The sequence below is a fragment of the Lampris incognitus genome, chromosome 1, assembly GCF_029633865.1.
Source record: "Lampris incognitus isolate fLamInc1 chromosome 1, fLamInc1.hap2, whole genome shotgun sequence".
Classification (NCBI taxonomy): domain Eukaryota; kingdom Metazoa; phylum Chordata; class Actinopteri; order Lampriformes; family Lampridae; genus Lampris; species Lampris incognitus.
In genome coordinates, this window is record NC_079211.1 from 147,141,920 (window position 1) to 147,159,094 (window position 17,175).

At 46.9% G+C, this 17,175-nt stretch overlaps 1 protein-coding gene across 1 annotated transcript in view; it reads right to left on the minus strand.

Annotated features, from left to right (window-relative positions):
• adamtsl2 (ADAMTS-like 2) overlaps positions 1-17,175 on the minus strand; it is a 38,633-nt gene that overhangs the window by 6,544 nt on the left and 14,914 nt on the right. Inside the window, exons 9-15 of the mRNA XM_056292905.1 lie at positions 14,189-14,522; positions 11,233-11,596; positions 8,749-8,852; positions 4,765-4,891; positions 2,779-2,992; positions 746-901; positions 299-469 (exon numbers count right to left, since the gene is read on the minus strand). Of these exons, the coding sequence (XP_056148880.1) occupies positions 299-469; positions 746-901; positions 2,779-2,992; positions 4,765-4,891; positions 8,749-8,852; positions 11,233-11,596; positions 14,189-14,522 (1,470 nt within the window). The remainder of the gene's footprint in view (positions 1-298; positions 470-745; positions 902-2,778; positions 2,993-4,764; positions 4,892-8,748; positions 8,853-11,232; positions 11,597-14,188; positions 14,523-17,175) is intronic.

Sequence of the window (17,175 nt, forward strand, 5' to 3'; positions counted from 1 at the left end):
CATGTTGGTAGGCAACGGAATAGACCGCTATGCTACCTGGATGCCCCGAACTCTACTTATTTTTATCTGAGCAAACACAAATTTAAGATATGAAATTACATAAGATGTAATTAACAAAAAGGAATCAGAACCAGGATCTGTTTTATTCTTCACATACAGCAATCTCCCTTGAGTCTCACTGTGACACCTACACATTACACTATAATGTCAGTTCCTCTCTTTGTGTATTGGAAATTGGAGTTCTAGTCCTGGAAAAGCTTGAAAAACCTTGACTAAGACATTGAACCCTGGTCTTCACCTTCTCCCAGTCCTGACTCAGCCAGTGTGGGGGGCAGTCCCTGTCCCCACAGGGGTGGATGGCCAGGGGTTTGTCCTCTGTGGGGCACTGCGTCTCAGGGACCACACGACCTTCGGGGGTCTTACAGTAGACGTGGCGCACCATCCTGCCCTGGCCGCACGACCCCGAGCACTGGAACGACAGGTCACGAAGAGTGAAAAAGGTGCAAAAGACAACTGACAGGAAGACTTTTATTTTATTTGTCTATCATTCCCTGGTAAGTCCGTTTTGTCAGGGAGCTGAGGCTGTAGTTGCAGCCAAAACAAAAAGAATGAAAATGACCTTGAACTGAACAACACTAAACTAAAATAAACTCAACTCAAATCAAACCTTACTGCAAAAAAAAAAAGAAAAGATTTGAGTCAATAAAAGACACGACAGAGGACAATGACCCGTTGAAAGACTCACAGGTCCCCACTCGGACACGGTCCAGTGGCGCTCGCAGGGCGGACCCGTGCAGTTTTTGATGTGCGGCGGCTGGCTCAGCAGGTCGCAGGGTCGGGTCTCGTCAGAACAGCGGACTTCACGGGTCACCTGGGCCCTGTGGCCGCACTTGGCTGGACACTGAGCAAGAGACAGACACCCATTATTACCAATGAATACATTTACACGCACGGCAATACCCCGATAACGGAATGACCTCGAACGAGGAATCAGTCTGCGGTAATATTTTGATTAAAGCACTGGTGCTATTTGTAATAAAGTCTTTGCTTTAATACATACGTGGGAGCCTATGGATTCGTTTATGGTATGTTATGATATGCTGTGATATTTGTTATCCCACGATACGATACAATGTCATATGATAGTAGATTAGATTAGATTGTTTTATTACCCACACGACCGAGGCTGGTGGAGTTTGTTTTCGGAAATGATATAATACAACACAGCAATAACTGGAGTTAGTCAGTTTGAGGCATTATTTTGATCTAAGTTGTTTGCATGATTTAAATAAAGAGATGTGGAACGACCACGGATGACTAGACTCGCTAGCTCTTGGCTAACAGGTCGGACCCTTAAATTGACTGGTTAGCGCAGTCGCCCGTGGTCCGGGCTACCCGGGTTCGGTTCCCAGCTGCGGCGGATTCCCGACTGCCCCGCTGAAGTCGCTACATTTGGCTCCCCGTCGAGGAATCGAACCCCGGTCTCCCGTGTGACAGGCGGGGATACTCACCACTATACCAATGTAGCAAATTCAGGAGGCAGCTGGGAATCCACCGCAGCCGGGAACCAAACCCAGGTATCCCGGACCACAGGCGACTGCGCTAACCAGTCAACTAATCGGTCCAACCCGTTAACCAAGGACTAGCGAGTCTAGTCATCCGTGATCATTACAGATACATTTAATGTATGGGTATACATGGATTCTTTTACACTATATTAAGATACGATATGTTACAACATGTTAAAACACAATATGCTATGCTACGATACAATATGATGCAATACAACTTTATTCATATGCCAGGGTTAAACTGCAGAGGTGCTGCTCAGGCGCTTCATAGAGATAAAAAAAGAATGAATCACATAGGAAACAATTTAATAAAGGGATCTTCATATTGGACAAACTGCATCCAGGTCACTGTGTCCAGTGACCTGGATGTATTTGTAACCTTTCAGTTCAGTTTCAAAAAGCAAACAGAAACCAGACCATGATGTTCACATGCACCAAATAACCAAGATTCATGTAAAATCAGGCTGTCTTCATCATGTTATCCTTCGATTCTGATTGTTTTCTTTTCCCTAGTTTTTTTTTTTGGGGGGGATTTTTTTTATACCCCTTTTTCTCCCAAATGTACTTGGCCAATTACCCCACTCTTCCGAGCTGTCCCGGTCTCTGCTCCACCCCCTCTGCCGATCCGAGGAAGGCTGCAGACTACCACATGCCTCCTCCGATACATGTGGAGTCGCCAGCTGCTTCTTTTCACCTGACAGTGAGAGTTTCACCAGGGGGACATAGCGCGTGGGAGGATCACGCTATTCCCCCCAGTTCCCACTCCCCCCGGAGCAGGTGCCCCGACCGACCAGAGGAGCTGCTAGTGCAGCGACCAGGACACCTACCCACATCCAGCTTCCCACTTGCAGACATGGCCAATTGTGTCTGTAGGGACGCCCGACCAAGCTGAGGGCAACATGGGGATTTGAACAGGGATCCCCATGTTGGTAGGCAATAGAATAGACCGCTACGCTACCCGGACGCCCCTCTTTTTTCCTAGTTTTTTTATTGAGTTCAAACTGTCCTGTAACGAACTGGTGCCCTGTTCAGGGTAACGCCTGCGAGCACATGCTCCAGTACCTCATTAAAACTCAATTTGCATTAAACGAATGAATAATAAACACATTAATCAATAAATAAATTAATCAATCAATCAATCAATGAGTGAACGAATGAACGAACAAACGAATGCATTTCCCCAGATTTACGAGTTGAGGTCTCCCACCTCAGTCCACTCGGCCACCTCCCACTGGGGGCCGCAGGCGGGGCTCTTGCAGGACCGGCGCTCCGGTGGGCGCTCGAGTTCAGCCAGAGTGCAGAGGTCGCTGTAGACGGAGCTGTCCAGTCCTGGAGAAAGCATCTTCCAACAGCGAACCAGGCGGAACTGGAAACCTTCCCCACACGTCCTGGAACATTCGCTCCAGCTGCTGGCCTCCCACCTTGAAGGAGGAGGAGGAGACAGAAGGAGGACATTGTTTATTTATAGATATTACCAAACCCATTATACAGTAGTTATACTGTCCAACATCTTATACGGGTCCTATGAAGGCCTAGCAGTGTGTGTAGATCAGCAATTCGTTCCAGAATTAAAACAGCCAAAAGCCAATGACAGCTGGGTTTGTAGTTCTTATAGGACGATTAACGCTGCAACAAACAACTTTTTTCCATTAGCCACCGATTGCATTAATCATATAGTCAGTCAATTCTCTTTAAAGTCTCATAAGGACAAATGCCCATCAAAAATTCCCGGAGACCAAAGTGAGGTCTTAAAACTGTTAGTGTGACCTGCAGCTAAAAAACCCAAAGTATTAATTTCACAATGATACGAATCAGAGGAATTTAAGCAAATCTTAGCATTTTTGAAGCTGTAACCAGCAAAGGTTTGGTATTTTTACGTGATATTCATTCAGCTGTTTTTCCGGGGTCAGGTCGTGGTGGCAGCAAGCTAAGTAGGGCACTCCAGATGTCCCTCTCCCCAGCAACAGCCTCCAGCTCCTCCTGGGCGATCCCAAGGCGTTCCCAGGCCAGATTGGACATGTCGTCCCTCCAGCGAGTTCTGGGTCTCCTCCCAGTTGGCCATGCCTGGTAAACCTCCAAAGGAAGGTGCCCAGGAGGCATCCTAATCAGATGCCCGAACCACCTCAACTGGCTCCTTTCAACGTGAAGGAGCAGCGGCTCTACTCCAAGCTCCCTCCAGATGTCCGAGCTCCTCACCCTATCTCTAAGGCTGAGCCCAGACACCCTATGGAGGAAACTAATTTCAGCCACTTGTGTCCACCATCTCACCGTTTTGGTCACTACCCAAAGCTCATGACCATAGCTGAGGGCTGGAACGAAGATTGGCTGGTAAATTGAGAGCTTTGCCTTTCGGTTCAGCTCCCTCTTCACCACAATGGTCCGGTACAACGTTCACATTACGGCTGATGCTGCACCAATCCGCCTGTCAATCTCCCGCTCCATCCTACCTTCGCTCATGAACAAGACCCCGAGACATTTTTAAGTGATGAATCGATTAGCGCAGTAATAACCAATTAATTTTCTGTCAATCAACCAATTGATTGATCGAGTAATCATTTCAGCGCTTTGATGGTTGGTAGTGAAGTAAACAGGAAGTACAAAGACATAAAATAAACAACAATGAAACAAGCATTTACTCATATTTCTTTCTAGTTTATTTATATTTTTTCCCTATAAACGTAGTATGTAGTCAGTGCCCTGCCCCCTAATGATTGATGTCCAGTTGGACCACATGGTCATGTGGGGGCAGAGGTCACTGATACGTCAGAAAACATCGAGATAATGTCAGTTTTATTGTTAACTGTGATGCTGTTTGAGTGATCGTTTATTATGGTGGTTCTCAATCAGGTCCTCAGGTACCAGCAGTACTTATTCCACTAGTGGTTATTCCAGTCTCAGATCAGGAAGATTTTACACCTGGAACAACAGGCAAATGTAATGGACTACCTGGTAGAAACGAAAATCAGCAGGTACCTGAGGACCTCACTGAGAACCACTGATGAAAGATGAACGCAGGAACAGCAGAGTGATGAAACGTCCGTGCAACATGTCCCACTTGTATGATACTCTACATTTAGCTTTGAGTCAGGGCTGGATCCAACAAAACCGTATACAGACTCAAGACAGAAAACATTTTATAGCACTTTCCTTTACTCAGACAGACAGATAGACAAATAGATAGATAGATAGATACCTGGGCTGACATTCTCTCCCAATACAGAAGTCGTGCACTGGTTCAGGTCTGGTCAGAGCATCACAGTAAATGTCATCCACCTCCACACCGTCATAACGAACACACATGGCAAGAGACTTCGACACTCCTGGGAGGGGGACAGATCACAGTCAGAATCAGAATCATGTTTATTGGCCATGTAGGTTTGCACATACATGGAATTTGACTTCAGTTTCATGGCTCTCTCAGTGTACTTAACATAGAATAACAACACTACAACACAACAATCCAGATATAAACACAAGGACTGATTTATACAGGCGAAATAAGAGGTGGTAAAGTGCAGTGGTGCAGAGAATATATCAGAGATGCTGAAATAGATGTTAGCAGGTTACTTACTTACATACCTGAGGTAGATGGACATGACAGAGTGTACCAGTGTACATACAATGTACAGCAGTACAATAAATACAAAATGGTTGGATTTATAGACAGTGTTAAGTGTTCATTTGAATGACAGCCCATGAAAAGAAACTGTTTTCATATCTCGTTGTTTTGGGGCACAGTGCTCTGTAGTGCCTAAGGAAGGAGTTGGAACAGGTTGTGACCAGGGTGTGAAGGGTCTGCGGTGATGTTGCCTGCCCATTTCCTGACTCTGGATGTGTATAAGTCCTGAATGGAGCACAGGTTGGCACCAATGATTTTCTCTGTGGACCTAACTGTCTGTTGTAGTCTGTCCCTGTGATGTTTAGTGGCCGATCCAAATCAGACAGTGATGGATGTGCAGAGGATAAACTGGGTTATTGCAGTGTAGAACTGAATCAGCAGTTCCTGAGGCAGGTTGAATTTCTTGAGCTGGCAGAGAAAGTACATCCTCTGCTGGGCCTTTTTGATGATTGTGTCGATGTTGGATGCCCACCTTAGGTCCTGAGAGATTGTGGAACCAAGAAATCTGTAGGTTTTCACCATAGACACCGTGCTGTTGAGTATGGTGAGGTTGCAGTGTTGGGGGACTCCTCCTGAAGTCCACTGTCATCTCCACTGTTTTGCGCATGTTCAGCTCCAGGTTGTTATGGCCGCATCAGAGGGCCAGCTGATCAACCTCCTGTCTATATGCACACTTGCCACCATCCTGGATAAGGTCAACATGGGTTGTGTCATCTGCAAACTTCAGGAGTTTAACAGACGGGTCACTTGAGGTGCAGTCATTTGTGTAGAGGGAGAAGAGTAGGGGGAAGAGCGCACATCCATGGGGGGCGCCAGTGCTGATTGTTCAGGTGCTGGATGTGATTTTCCCCAGCCTCACCAGCTGCCTCCTGTCTGTCAGGAAGTTTTTAATCCACTGGTAGATGGGGGCTGGCACAGTGAGCCGGGTGAATTTGGAGTCAAGGATAACTATCTGGGATGATAGTGTTGAACACTGAGCTGAAGTCCACAAACAGGAACCTTGCATATGTCCCTGGGGAGTCGAGGTGTTGGAAGATGTAGTGCAATCCCATGTTGACTGCATCATCCACTGACTTGTTTACTCGGTAGGCAAACTGCAGGGGGTCAAGCAGGGGGCCTGTGATTTCCTTCAGGTGGGCCAACACAGTCTCTCGAAGGATTTCATGACCACAGATGTTAGAGCAATAGGTCTGTAGTCATTTAATCCTGTGATACGTTGTTTCTTGGGGACCGGGATGATAGTGGAGCTCTTGAAGCAGGAGCAGACTTCACACAGGTCCAGTGATCTATTGAAGATCAGTGTGAAAATGGGGGCCAGGTGTTGTACCCTTGTGGGGATCCTTCATGATCAGTATTGTTCTCCCCTGTGTTAGCCAGTCAGGGTGAGACCCTGATGTTAGCAGCTGGTTCATTTGTGTCACCAGGCATTCATGGAGTGTCATTAGCTTCATCAACCAGTAGGCATGAATCATGTCAGAGCCTGGTGCAGTCCAGTTCTTCATGTTTGAGAGTCATCATTGGATGTCGGCCATTGTGATGATAACTGGTTCTTATTCTGGGATACTGCTGTGGTCTGCTCTTAGCAGCCACTGAGCATTGGTGTTGTGTGATGACTCCTTTTCCCGTATATCCTTCTAGTATCGCTCAGGCTCTGCTCTGGGTGGGTTTGATGTTTTTCCCTTGTTACACTACAGCTGGAAGTATACTTTGGATGGTTCAACAACAACAACAACTTAGCTTTGTATAGTGCCTTTCAAGGAACCCAAGGATGCTTTACACTAGATAAGAAAAAAAACACAAAAAAACCACATTAAAACTAAGATCAAAAGACTACAGACCATAGGCCTTAGTAAAAAGGCAGGTTTTCAGTAGACTTTTAAAACTGTCCAAAGAGGCAATGTTGCGGATCTCTGCTGGAATAAAGTCCCAAAGGGTTGGGAGCTGCCACACTAAAGGCTCTATCCCCAAAAGTCCGCAGGCTGGTGTGGGGGATAGAAAGCAGGCCCATGTCTGCGGACCACAGATTCCGGGACGGAATATAGCGGTTGAGGATGTCTGATAGGTAATGGGGGGTAAGGGCATGGAGAGATTTATAGGTGAGGAGGATTTCATAAGAAATGCGGGATTTGACCGGAAGCCAGTGAAGGTGGACAAGGGAAGGAGGGATGTGTTGCCAGGGCTTGGTGCAGGTGAGCACCCTGGCAGCTGAATTCTGCACATACTGAAGCCTGTCTAGGGCTTTGCTAGGTACCCCAGACAGGACTCCATTGCAATAATCCAGATGGGAGGTGATGAAGGCATGCATGAGGGTCTCTGCCACGGTCTGGCTGGAGTCTGGGGATGTTTTTAAGGTGAAAGAAAGCAGATTTGGTGACAGATTTGATGTGTGACTGGAATGAGAGGGGGGGGGGGGAGTCCAGAATGACACCAAGGTTGCAGACTTCTGGGGATGGGCAGATGGAGCAGGCATCCACGTTGAGAAGGTCTCCAACCTTCCGGAGCAGCGCCTTGGAAGCCAAAACGAGGAGCTCAATCTTATTGGTATTTAAATGGCTTGTTCTTTGAAGAACAGGCTATTTACTTTAAATCAGGAATACTTTGTCATTTCATTTCATGTATGCAAGTACATGAAATGAAACAAACTATCATTTGCACCACAAAGACAAAAATCCATATCCCAAAACTACAAGAACACATATATCCAAACTAACACATATATCCAAACTAAACAAACAAAAAAAGTCACTGTCCAGGAGAACGAACGCCAGCTGATGACTGTCGGAACTGCTAGCCTTAATGGGCTAGTAGTTAGCTTAGCTTGCCCTGCTTCCGCGTCCTGTCAGACTGCCCTCGGTGTTTCCCCTTCGGCTCAGTGCCGGGCAAGGCATGGTCCTTGGGCCCAATGGAAGCAGCAGACCAGGCTTCCTCACCCGATTCAATGCTAGCTCTCCCAGTCAGACACCTTTGATACACTTCCCCGCACTCCACATGACGACACCAAAAAACAGTCAACGCTAGGCGAGGCCACCGCCAGACCACCCTCGGTGTTATTGGAACTGCCGGTGTGCATGGGCTAGCAGTTAGCTTAGCCTGCCCCGCTTCCACGTCCTTTCAGACCGCCCTTGGTGTTTCCTCTTCGGGCGCAGCTCCGGGCAGGGCCATGGTCCCTGGGTCCACAGGAGCAGCAGACCAAGCTCTCCCAGCCGATCCAGCGCCAGGTCTCCCAGCCATCAAATGAAGGCACAAACTTAGATGTAGACGTGGAAAAAGACACTGCATGTACGGTCCTGGGTGAGGCTGCTGCAAACATGAATTGGCGCTGCCATCTTCCCACACCGGAAGCGTAAAAAAATGTTTATATAAATATATTCTAGGAAATATATATTATCGTAGGAACCTTGGTCCTAGGAAAAGCTGATACTGCGCAGAACCCTCAAACTCCCAGGCCTCTGGTAGAGAGCCCGAGCTGGAGGAAGACACACACCACCCGAAAAAGGGTGAGAGGGAGATTTATATATGTATGTGTATATATGTGTGTGTGCGTGTGTGTGTGTATACCTATAGAGCAGGTCATACTACATGGCTCCTGTGAGGAGAGTTTCCAGCGGTACATGTCTGCCGCACTCATCTTCTGATTCTTCTGTAGCAACCTCTGATTCCCCCTGTCACACACACACACACACACACACACACAAACACACACACACGCACACACTGAGTGACCTCCGCTGGTCCCATAATACAAGGCGTCTTATTTAGATCTTTCTTCTGTCATGAAGTCCATATTAGTCAGGTGTGTTTAAGCTCTGAGTTTGAAGTCGCTCGTCTTCTCGTTGAGGGGACAACAGTCCCACAGCCTCTGTTTCAACCCCCCCCTTCACTCTGAAATACTTCAATTTATTTGTTTCTTTTCTTTTCTTTTTTTGATTTTTTCCCCTCCCTTTTTCTCCCCAATTGTATCTGGCCAATTACCCCACTCCTTCGAGCCGTCCCGGTCGCTGCTCCACCCCCGCTGCCGATCCGGGGAGGGCTGCAGACTACCACGTCTCCTCCGATACATGTGGAGTCACCAGCTGCTTCTTTTCACCTGACAGTGAGGAGTTTCACCAGGGGGACGTAGCACGTGGGAGGATCACGCTAACAGGCGCCCCAACCAACCAGAGGAGGCGCTAATGCAGCAACCAGGACACATACCCACATCCGGCTTCCCACCTGCAGACACAGCCAATTGTGTCCGTAGGGATGTCCGACCAAGCCGGAGGTAACACAGGGATTCGAACTGGCGAGCTCCATGTTGGTAGGCAACAGAATAGACCGCTACGCTATCCGGACAGCCATTTGTTTCTGATTCTTCTCAATCCTTCTGTTTCCTGTGTCTCTCCTTCTCTCCATCTCGCTCTTCTCTGTCTTCCTCTCTCATCACCTTGTCTCTCTTTCTCGCTTCCTCTCTACTTTTCACTCTGTCTTCTTTTCACTCTTTTCTGTCGCGTCTTCACTGCCTTCTCTGTCTCTCTAATTTTTGCTCTGTCTTTTTTTCGCTCTCTTCTGTCTCTCATCTTCTCTGTCTCGCTTCCTCTCTACTTTTTACTCCGTCTTTTTTTCGCTCTCTTCTGTCTCATCTTCTCTGTCTCTACTTTTCGCTCTTTTTGTCGCTTCTTTTTGTCTCTATCTCCTAACTCCTTCTGTCTCTCGCTCTCTGTATGTGAAATAGAGAGATGTGAACTCTGACATGTCTCGGCAGGATTGACAGAGATGGCTGTCCTCATGAGCAGGAAACAGAAAGTGGGAGAGTCTTCAGCGGCTGATGAGACAGTTGCATGTTGGACGTTGGGAGCCACATGAAGGTTTATTTTAATGATGACGGGGGACGGAAGAGTTCAGTAAACTGGTCGGGGCTTTGTGGGGGATTGTGTTCTGTGATGGGAGATGATCTTTTGTGGATGTGTGTTTTTAGTTGGGTGCATGTAAAGCAGTGTGCATATTGTAAAAAAGATGTGTCATCACTAAAGTGTGTTTCTTGTTAAACAAAAGTTGTTTTAATTCCCTCTGTGTGTGTATGTGTGTGTGTGTGTGTGTCATGTGATGTGTTTTATAGGTGCTGGCGAGGTTTTGTTTAGACTCGGCCCGGGAAGCCAACGTGAATTACAAATATGATGGAATGCAGTCCCAGCCTGACTGTCTGTCTACCTGTCTATGTGTCTGTCTTCTGCCTATCTGTCTACCTATCTGTCTTTTTTTTGTGGATCCCCCCCCCCCTTTTCTCCCCAATTGTATCCGGCCAATTGCCCCACTCTTCCGAGCTGTCCTGGTCGCTGCTCCACCCCCTCTGCTGATCTGGTGAGGGCTGCAGACTACCACATGCCTCCTCCCATACATGTGGAGTCGCGAGCCACTCCTTTTCACCTGACAGTGAGGAGTTTCACCAGGGGGGACATAGCGAGGAGGAGGATCACGTTATTCCCCCCAGTCCCCCCCCCCGAACAGGCGCCCAACCAACAGGGGAACGCTAGTGCAGCAACCACAACACATACCCACATCCGGCTTCCCACCCACAGACACGGCCAATTGTGTCTGTCGGGACGCCCGACCAAGCCAGAGGTAACATGGGAATTCGAACCGCTGATCCCCGTGTTGGCAGGCAACGGAATAGACCGCCATGCCCCCCGGATGCCCCTAACAGTCTGTTCTTAAGTAACTCATCATCCCTTAATTCAGAGTTATTAAGGAACTACTTAATAACTATTTGTTAACCAATAATTTGTTCCTTATATTTCCACTAATTCTTCCCTGGTAGCTACTCAGGAACGATCTATCGATCTATCTGTCTGTCTGTCTGTCTATCTGTCTGTCTGTCTATCTATCAGTCTATCTATCTAAATATCTGTCTGTCTGTCTATCTATCTGTCTGTCTGTCTGTCTATCTGTCTATCTATCTATCTATCTGTCTGTCTGTCTGTCTGTCTGTTTGTCTAACTGTGACTCTGACTGTGAATACAATCTAAATTTGGGGGTGCTATGTTATCCTCTAATCAGAGTGGTTACCTGGTTCTGTTTGAGCGGCCGGTGGTCCTCGGACCCATCACCATCGTCCTGTTCTGGAAGAATCCGTCTCCACTTTCATTCCGTTTGAGACCCAGTGTGAACTCCAGTGTCTCATTGAACGGGAATGACCTGCCACGCTCCAGGCTGCCAAGGTCCAACTCCACCGGCCCCAAATCCGACGAGAACAGACCCACCCCCTCTGTCAGCAGCTGATTGGTGGAGATGTTGATGAGCAGCTCATCGGGACCAATCCGGTCCCCCTGCAGGACCCTCCAGATGAGATTCTGGGAGCCGGGCCCCACCTCCAGCGTCCCACCTGCTGGAGCGGGAACAGCGGGGCTCCCTGTATGGCTGCTGTTTTTCTCTGACAGACAGGAAGAGGAAAAAAAGGAGGGGAGGGGATTGGTCTGGTTGAGTTATTTGACCAGTTAGAAGGCTCCAGACAGGAAACCAAGGAAAAGCTTTGAATTTCACATCAGATTTGCATTAATATAATACACTCCCACTAATCCATTATCTTAGCCCAACACGCAACAGCAAAAGATGACAACTGAAACTTAAAGAAGGTGAATAGATAAATGGAGGTAACACGGGGATTCAAACCGGCGATCCCCATGTTGGCAGGCAACGGAATAGACTGCTACACAACCCAGACGCCCCACAGGAAACGTTGTTGAGCTAAGGGAAAGGTTTTCCATTCGGTGCTAGTTCAGGATAACAGAAGAACAGCCTCTGGTTCCAGGGGCTCAACAGGGACCGCTACCGGTGCAAAATGTCACTGAAACCAGTTGAAACTGGTTCACATATCATTGGTTCTCTTTTTTAACCACATTTAAAGCCAAAACCAGGAACGATGTGTAACATGTCATCAATGGGAGCACAAAGCGTCCTGCCTATCTGAACACACAGCAGGATGTTTGACTTTTTTGGACCGCAGAAACCAAAGGACCACATCTCCATCTGTGAAGTAAAACTGTTAAGTTTAAAGTTTACTTACTGCATGAAAATAAAAACACACAGACAGAAGAGGAAAGAAGTACAGCATATGAATTTAAAAGCTTATACAATCTCAAAAAAGCATTTCACAACTAAAGAAACAAGATGGTGGGCGTTTGGGTGGCATGGCGGTCTATTCCTTTGTCTACCAACACGGGGATCGCCGGTTTGAATCCCCGTGTTACCTCCGGCTTGGTCGGGCATCCCTACAGACACAATTGACCGTGTCTGCGGGTGGGAAGCTGGATGTGGGTAAGTGTCCTAGCGCCTCCTCTGGTCAGTCAGGGTGCCTGTTCGGGGGGGGGGGGAATAGTGTGAATAGCGTCCCCCTGGTGAAACTCCTCACTGTCAGGTGAAAAGAAGCGGCTGGTGACTCCACATGTATCGGAAGGGGCATGTGGTAGTCTGCAGCCCTCCCCGGATCGGAAGAGGGGGCGAAGCAGCGACCGGGACAGCTCGGAAGAGTGGGGTAATTGGCTGGGTACAACTGGGGAGAAAAAGGGGGTAAAATCCACGGAAAAAAAAAGAAACAATACGGGAACAGGAGACCAGTTGAAATCCACTGAGTCTGTACTGAGATATAAGGGGTCAGTCCAGTACCTTTTGAAAATGTAGTTTATCAGCATGTCCTTTGTGAAAGCTGTAAAGCAAGTCTCCCATCAGCACCACGACTGGCCGTGTGGCAGCCTCCAAAGTCTGCTGGGTGAGTCAAGAGCCCCGAGAAACTCCATTACCGCTCATGCTTGTGATACAGCCATTTATTTATAAAGAGGTGAAAACACCAGGAAATGCTGCATTTTTCATTTGCGCTACTCGGCGTATCTGCCACATGAATAATGCAGCTCTCCTAAGGACTGAGACACAGACAGAGACGATCTGAGAGAAAAACTGTTCCGCTTTACCATATCTGTCAATGCACCACTTTCTATCTATCTATCTATATCTACCTACCTATCGCTCTCTCGCGCTCTCTCTCTCGCTCTTTATCTATATCTATCTATAGCTATCTATCTATTTGCCTATCTATCTATCTGCCTATCTATGCATCTATCTATATATCTACCTAGCTATATGTCTATCTATATCCATCTATCTATCCATCTATCTATCTATCTATCTATCTATCTATCTATCTATCTATCTATCTATCTATCTATCTATCTATCTATCTATCTATCTATCGATATGTCTGTCTATCTATCTATAAGTCTGTCTTGGTATGTATGCTTCTGTTTCTCTATCCTTTGATAAATCTATTGTCTGTCTCTCTGTATTCTGGTAGATTCACTAGTGGACAGAAATGTTTTAAAATCCTTAAAGACAGGCGTCTGGGTGGTGTGGCGGCCTATTCCGTTGCCAACCAGCACGGGGATCGCCAGTACGAATCCCCGTGTTACCTCCGGCTTGGTCGGGCATCCCTACAGACACAATTGGCCATGTCTGCGGGCGGGAAGTCGGATGTGGGTATGTGTCCTGGTCGCTGCACTAGCGCCTCCTCTGGTCAGTCGGGGCGCCTGTTCGGGGGGGAGGGGGATAGCGTGATCCTCCCACATGCTACGTCCCCCTGATGAAACTCCTCACGGTCAGGTGAAAAGAAGCGGCTGGTGACTCCACATGTATCAGAGGAGGCATGTGGTAGTCTGCAGCCCTCCCCAGATCAGCTGAGGGGCTGGAGCAGCGACCGGGACGGCTCAGAGAGCATGGTGAGTGGCCAGGTACAATTGGGAGAAAAAGGGGGGGAAATAAATAAATAAACAAACAAAATTCCTTAAAGAAATACTTGCTGCACAAACTGCACCTGAGTGTTTCACTACCATCTAAAGAATATTCAGATTATTTGTGTAAGTGGGAGTATGAGAGTGTGTGTGAGTGTGTATGCGCTGACACTCCCTGATGGAGTGTTTTTCAGCGAGGTATGAGTCCAGACCCCTCCTCTGCATGTTTGTGAGTGGGTCTCTACCTGTGTACTGGGGAGGTGACGCTCCGTCCTGGTCGCAGTCGATGGCCGCCGTTTCCTCGTACACCTCGTTAGTCTCCTGACCCTTCTGTCCATCAGCGGCGCCACCACCAGGGGCACCCGGCGCCAGCAGCACCTGGCTCTGCTGGCCCTCGGGGGCCGCCGGGTTGTAAAGACTGGCGTTGGGGGACAGCAGACCCCCCACCTCCACAGAGAGGGCCCCGGCGGAGGTGTCAGAGCCGGTGTAGACGGGCGGGGGGGGGACCGGGGAGAGGGAGTCTCGGAGGACAGTATACTCGTAGGTGATGTAAGGAACACGACCGTTCTGGTTCCACACCTGCCCAGAGAGATTCAGTTTACTGCACTTCATTGATGTGTTTTCAAAAGAGAGAGACATTTATTTATTTATTCTTCTTTTGCCTCAATGACATTTGGCTGAACGAACAACACCCCCCACACTGCCAATCTTTGCTCCCATTAACTTAATCATCAAAAATAACACAGTAAATGAAACAATATGAACGAATGATATATATATATATATATATATATATATATATATATATATATATATATATATATATATGAAAGAACTGGAAAAAAATAAGGCAATACTTCACATTAAGTACATGTAATAAGTGTTAGTTAATAGGCAATAAGGCCCTTATAAGTCCTTATAAAATGCTTATTAACATCAATGTGTGTTAATAAGACTATATGTGTTAATAATAGCATCATAAACATGTTTTTGGCCACTAGGTGGCGCTTGCGAAATATGCAAAACCTAATTTTTCACACTCGCCTTAGGTTGTAAATCCAATCTGCATTAAACTGCACGTCTCATCTATGGACCCTCATGATTAAGTAATTAAAATATTTTTTTATAGTCTACAAAATGCATAATTAAGGCTTATAAGGACCTTATTACCTATTAACTAACGTTTATTATAGTCTTATTAACACAATGTTGATAAGCATTAGATGAGGACTTATAAGGGCCTTATTACCTATTAATTAACAGTGATTACATTATTAATCTAGAGTATTACTGAATAGGAACAGATTGTTATGGACAACACCCATTTCTTGTAAAAATTTATGTCACTAAGGGCACAGCGGATGGCACAGCGGATGGCAGCCTTGGTATGTTGGTGTCCATTGTTTTGGGGTTTTTTGTAAACTCAGTGTTTTGCTACAATACCCGCAGTTCTGTCACCAGAGAAGAGCTTATGAACATCAAGGAAACTGGATTTATTTCCCCAACTTTCTCATCACAACTGCGGAACTATGTGCCAAATTGGTCAAAGGTGCGATCCCCATTCTTCGTATGGTGAAACGCCGGAGGAGAGGGAAACGAGCCGGTGTGCTCGTGCATCTCTGCAGACGCAGATGCACCTTACAGGCAATTTACCAATTTAACAGGCGCTACACAAAAATCCATATTACTGTAGTGATATTCATATATGCCTGACGGATGTTGAAAATTGAATGGACTAATCAGCATGTGATAACTTACACAATTAAAGAATTCACACATGTTTTGGAGAGTACAATTATTCAACTGAGAAGCAATGTAATCAGTTTTGATCAGCAAGATATATTCAATTGGTAACTGTGCAAATTGCAGACAATTGTACTTACTCGTTTGCACAGATGTGCTAAAACATTTACAGTTTGTTTAAAAGAATGAGAAATTCAAACCTGTTGTGAACAAGTGCCCAGTGGTTTGGAGGTTTGCACGTTGTTTTGAAAATATTAATTATCATTTGAGAATTGTGCCAGAGCAATCGAGAAACACTATTAGGTTGACTATGTGAATTACCCGTCAGTACTGACCGCACATACAATTACTCATCAGCGAATTTTGCGTTAATATGTTTTTGGACGATGTCTTTACATAATAGATGAAGCAAGATTTTCCGCTTCCGGTGTGGGAAGATGGCGGTGCAAATTCGTGTTTTGCGGCGGCCTCACCCAGTACCATCCATGCAGTGTCTTTGTCCACGTCTGCGTTGAAGTTTGTCTTCGTTTGATGGCTGGGAGAGCTGACGCTGGATCGGCTGGGAGAGCTTGGTCTGCTGTGTCCTGTGGGCCCAGGAACCACGGCCCTGCCTGGAGCTGTGCCCAAAGAGGTAACATCGAGGATGGTCCGACAGCACGCGGAAGCGGGGCAGGCTAAGCTAACTGCTAGCCCATGCAGACCGGCAGTTCCGACAGTCATCCTGGCTGGCGTTCATTCTCTGGACAGTGATTTTTTTTTTTTTGGTTTAGATATGTGTTAGAGTTTGAATATGTATGTACTTTAATTCTTGGATGCGTGTTCTTGTCTTAGTGTTGCACTGCTGTGGGCTGGGGGAAACGATGTTTTGTTTCATTTCATGTGCGCGAGTGCATGAAATGAAACGACAAAGTGTTCCTGATTCTGATTCTGAACATGAAGCTCGTGGAAAGACAAAAGTCAGGAGCTGTCAGGTTCTGATCCTGATTCATGAACATTGTAAACTCCATGTATGTGTTGCCTGGCCTCCGGCAGATGCACTGCAGGCCGGACGGAAACTGTGACAAAGTGTGACACTTTGACTAACGTAAGAAATGACGCTGACAATGTTTTCCTTTTTAAACCGCAGCATTTTGAAGAGCTTGTTCCAGATCTGGTGTTCCAGAAATGATATGATGATGAATGGCGAGTGTCAGCAGCAACAAACTTGCGGTGTCTCTTAATCCTAGAATCCTGCAGAGATTTTTATCAGACCTGGCCGGCAGCGCAGACGATATACGGCCTCTGTCAGCGCACGAGGCCTGTACTCGGTCACATGGCGAGATTCACGCCGAGGTTCACTTTAAATCCTCCAGTTTAGGTGTTTGTCAGAAGTTTCTATGAAGACGGAGCAACCTGTGTTGCTTCTGCGAGGAGCGACTCCGTGATGAACAACAGAGCCACTGGAGATTTCGTCGGTGTTGCTGCTTTGATTCTACTGGAACTTTTTGTC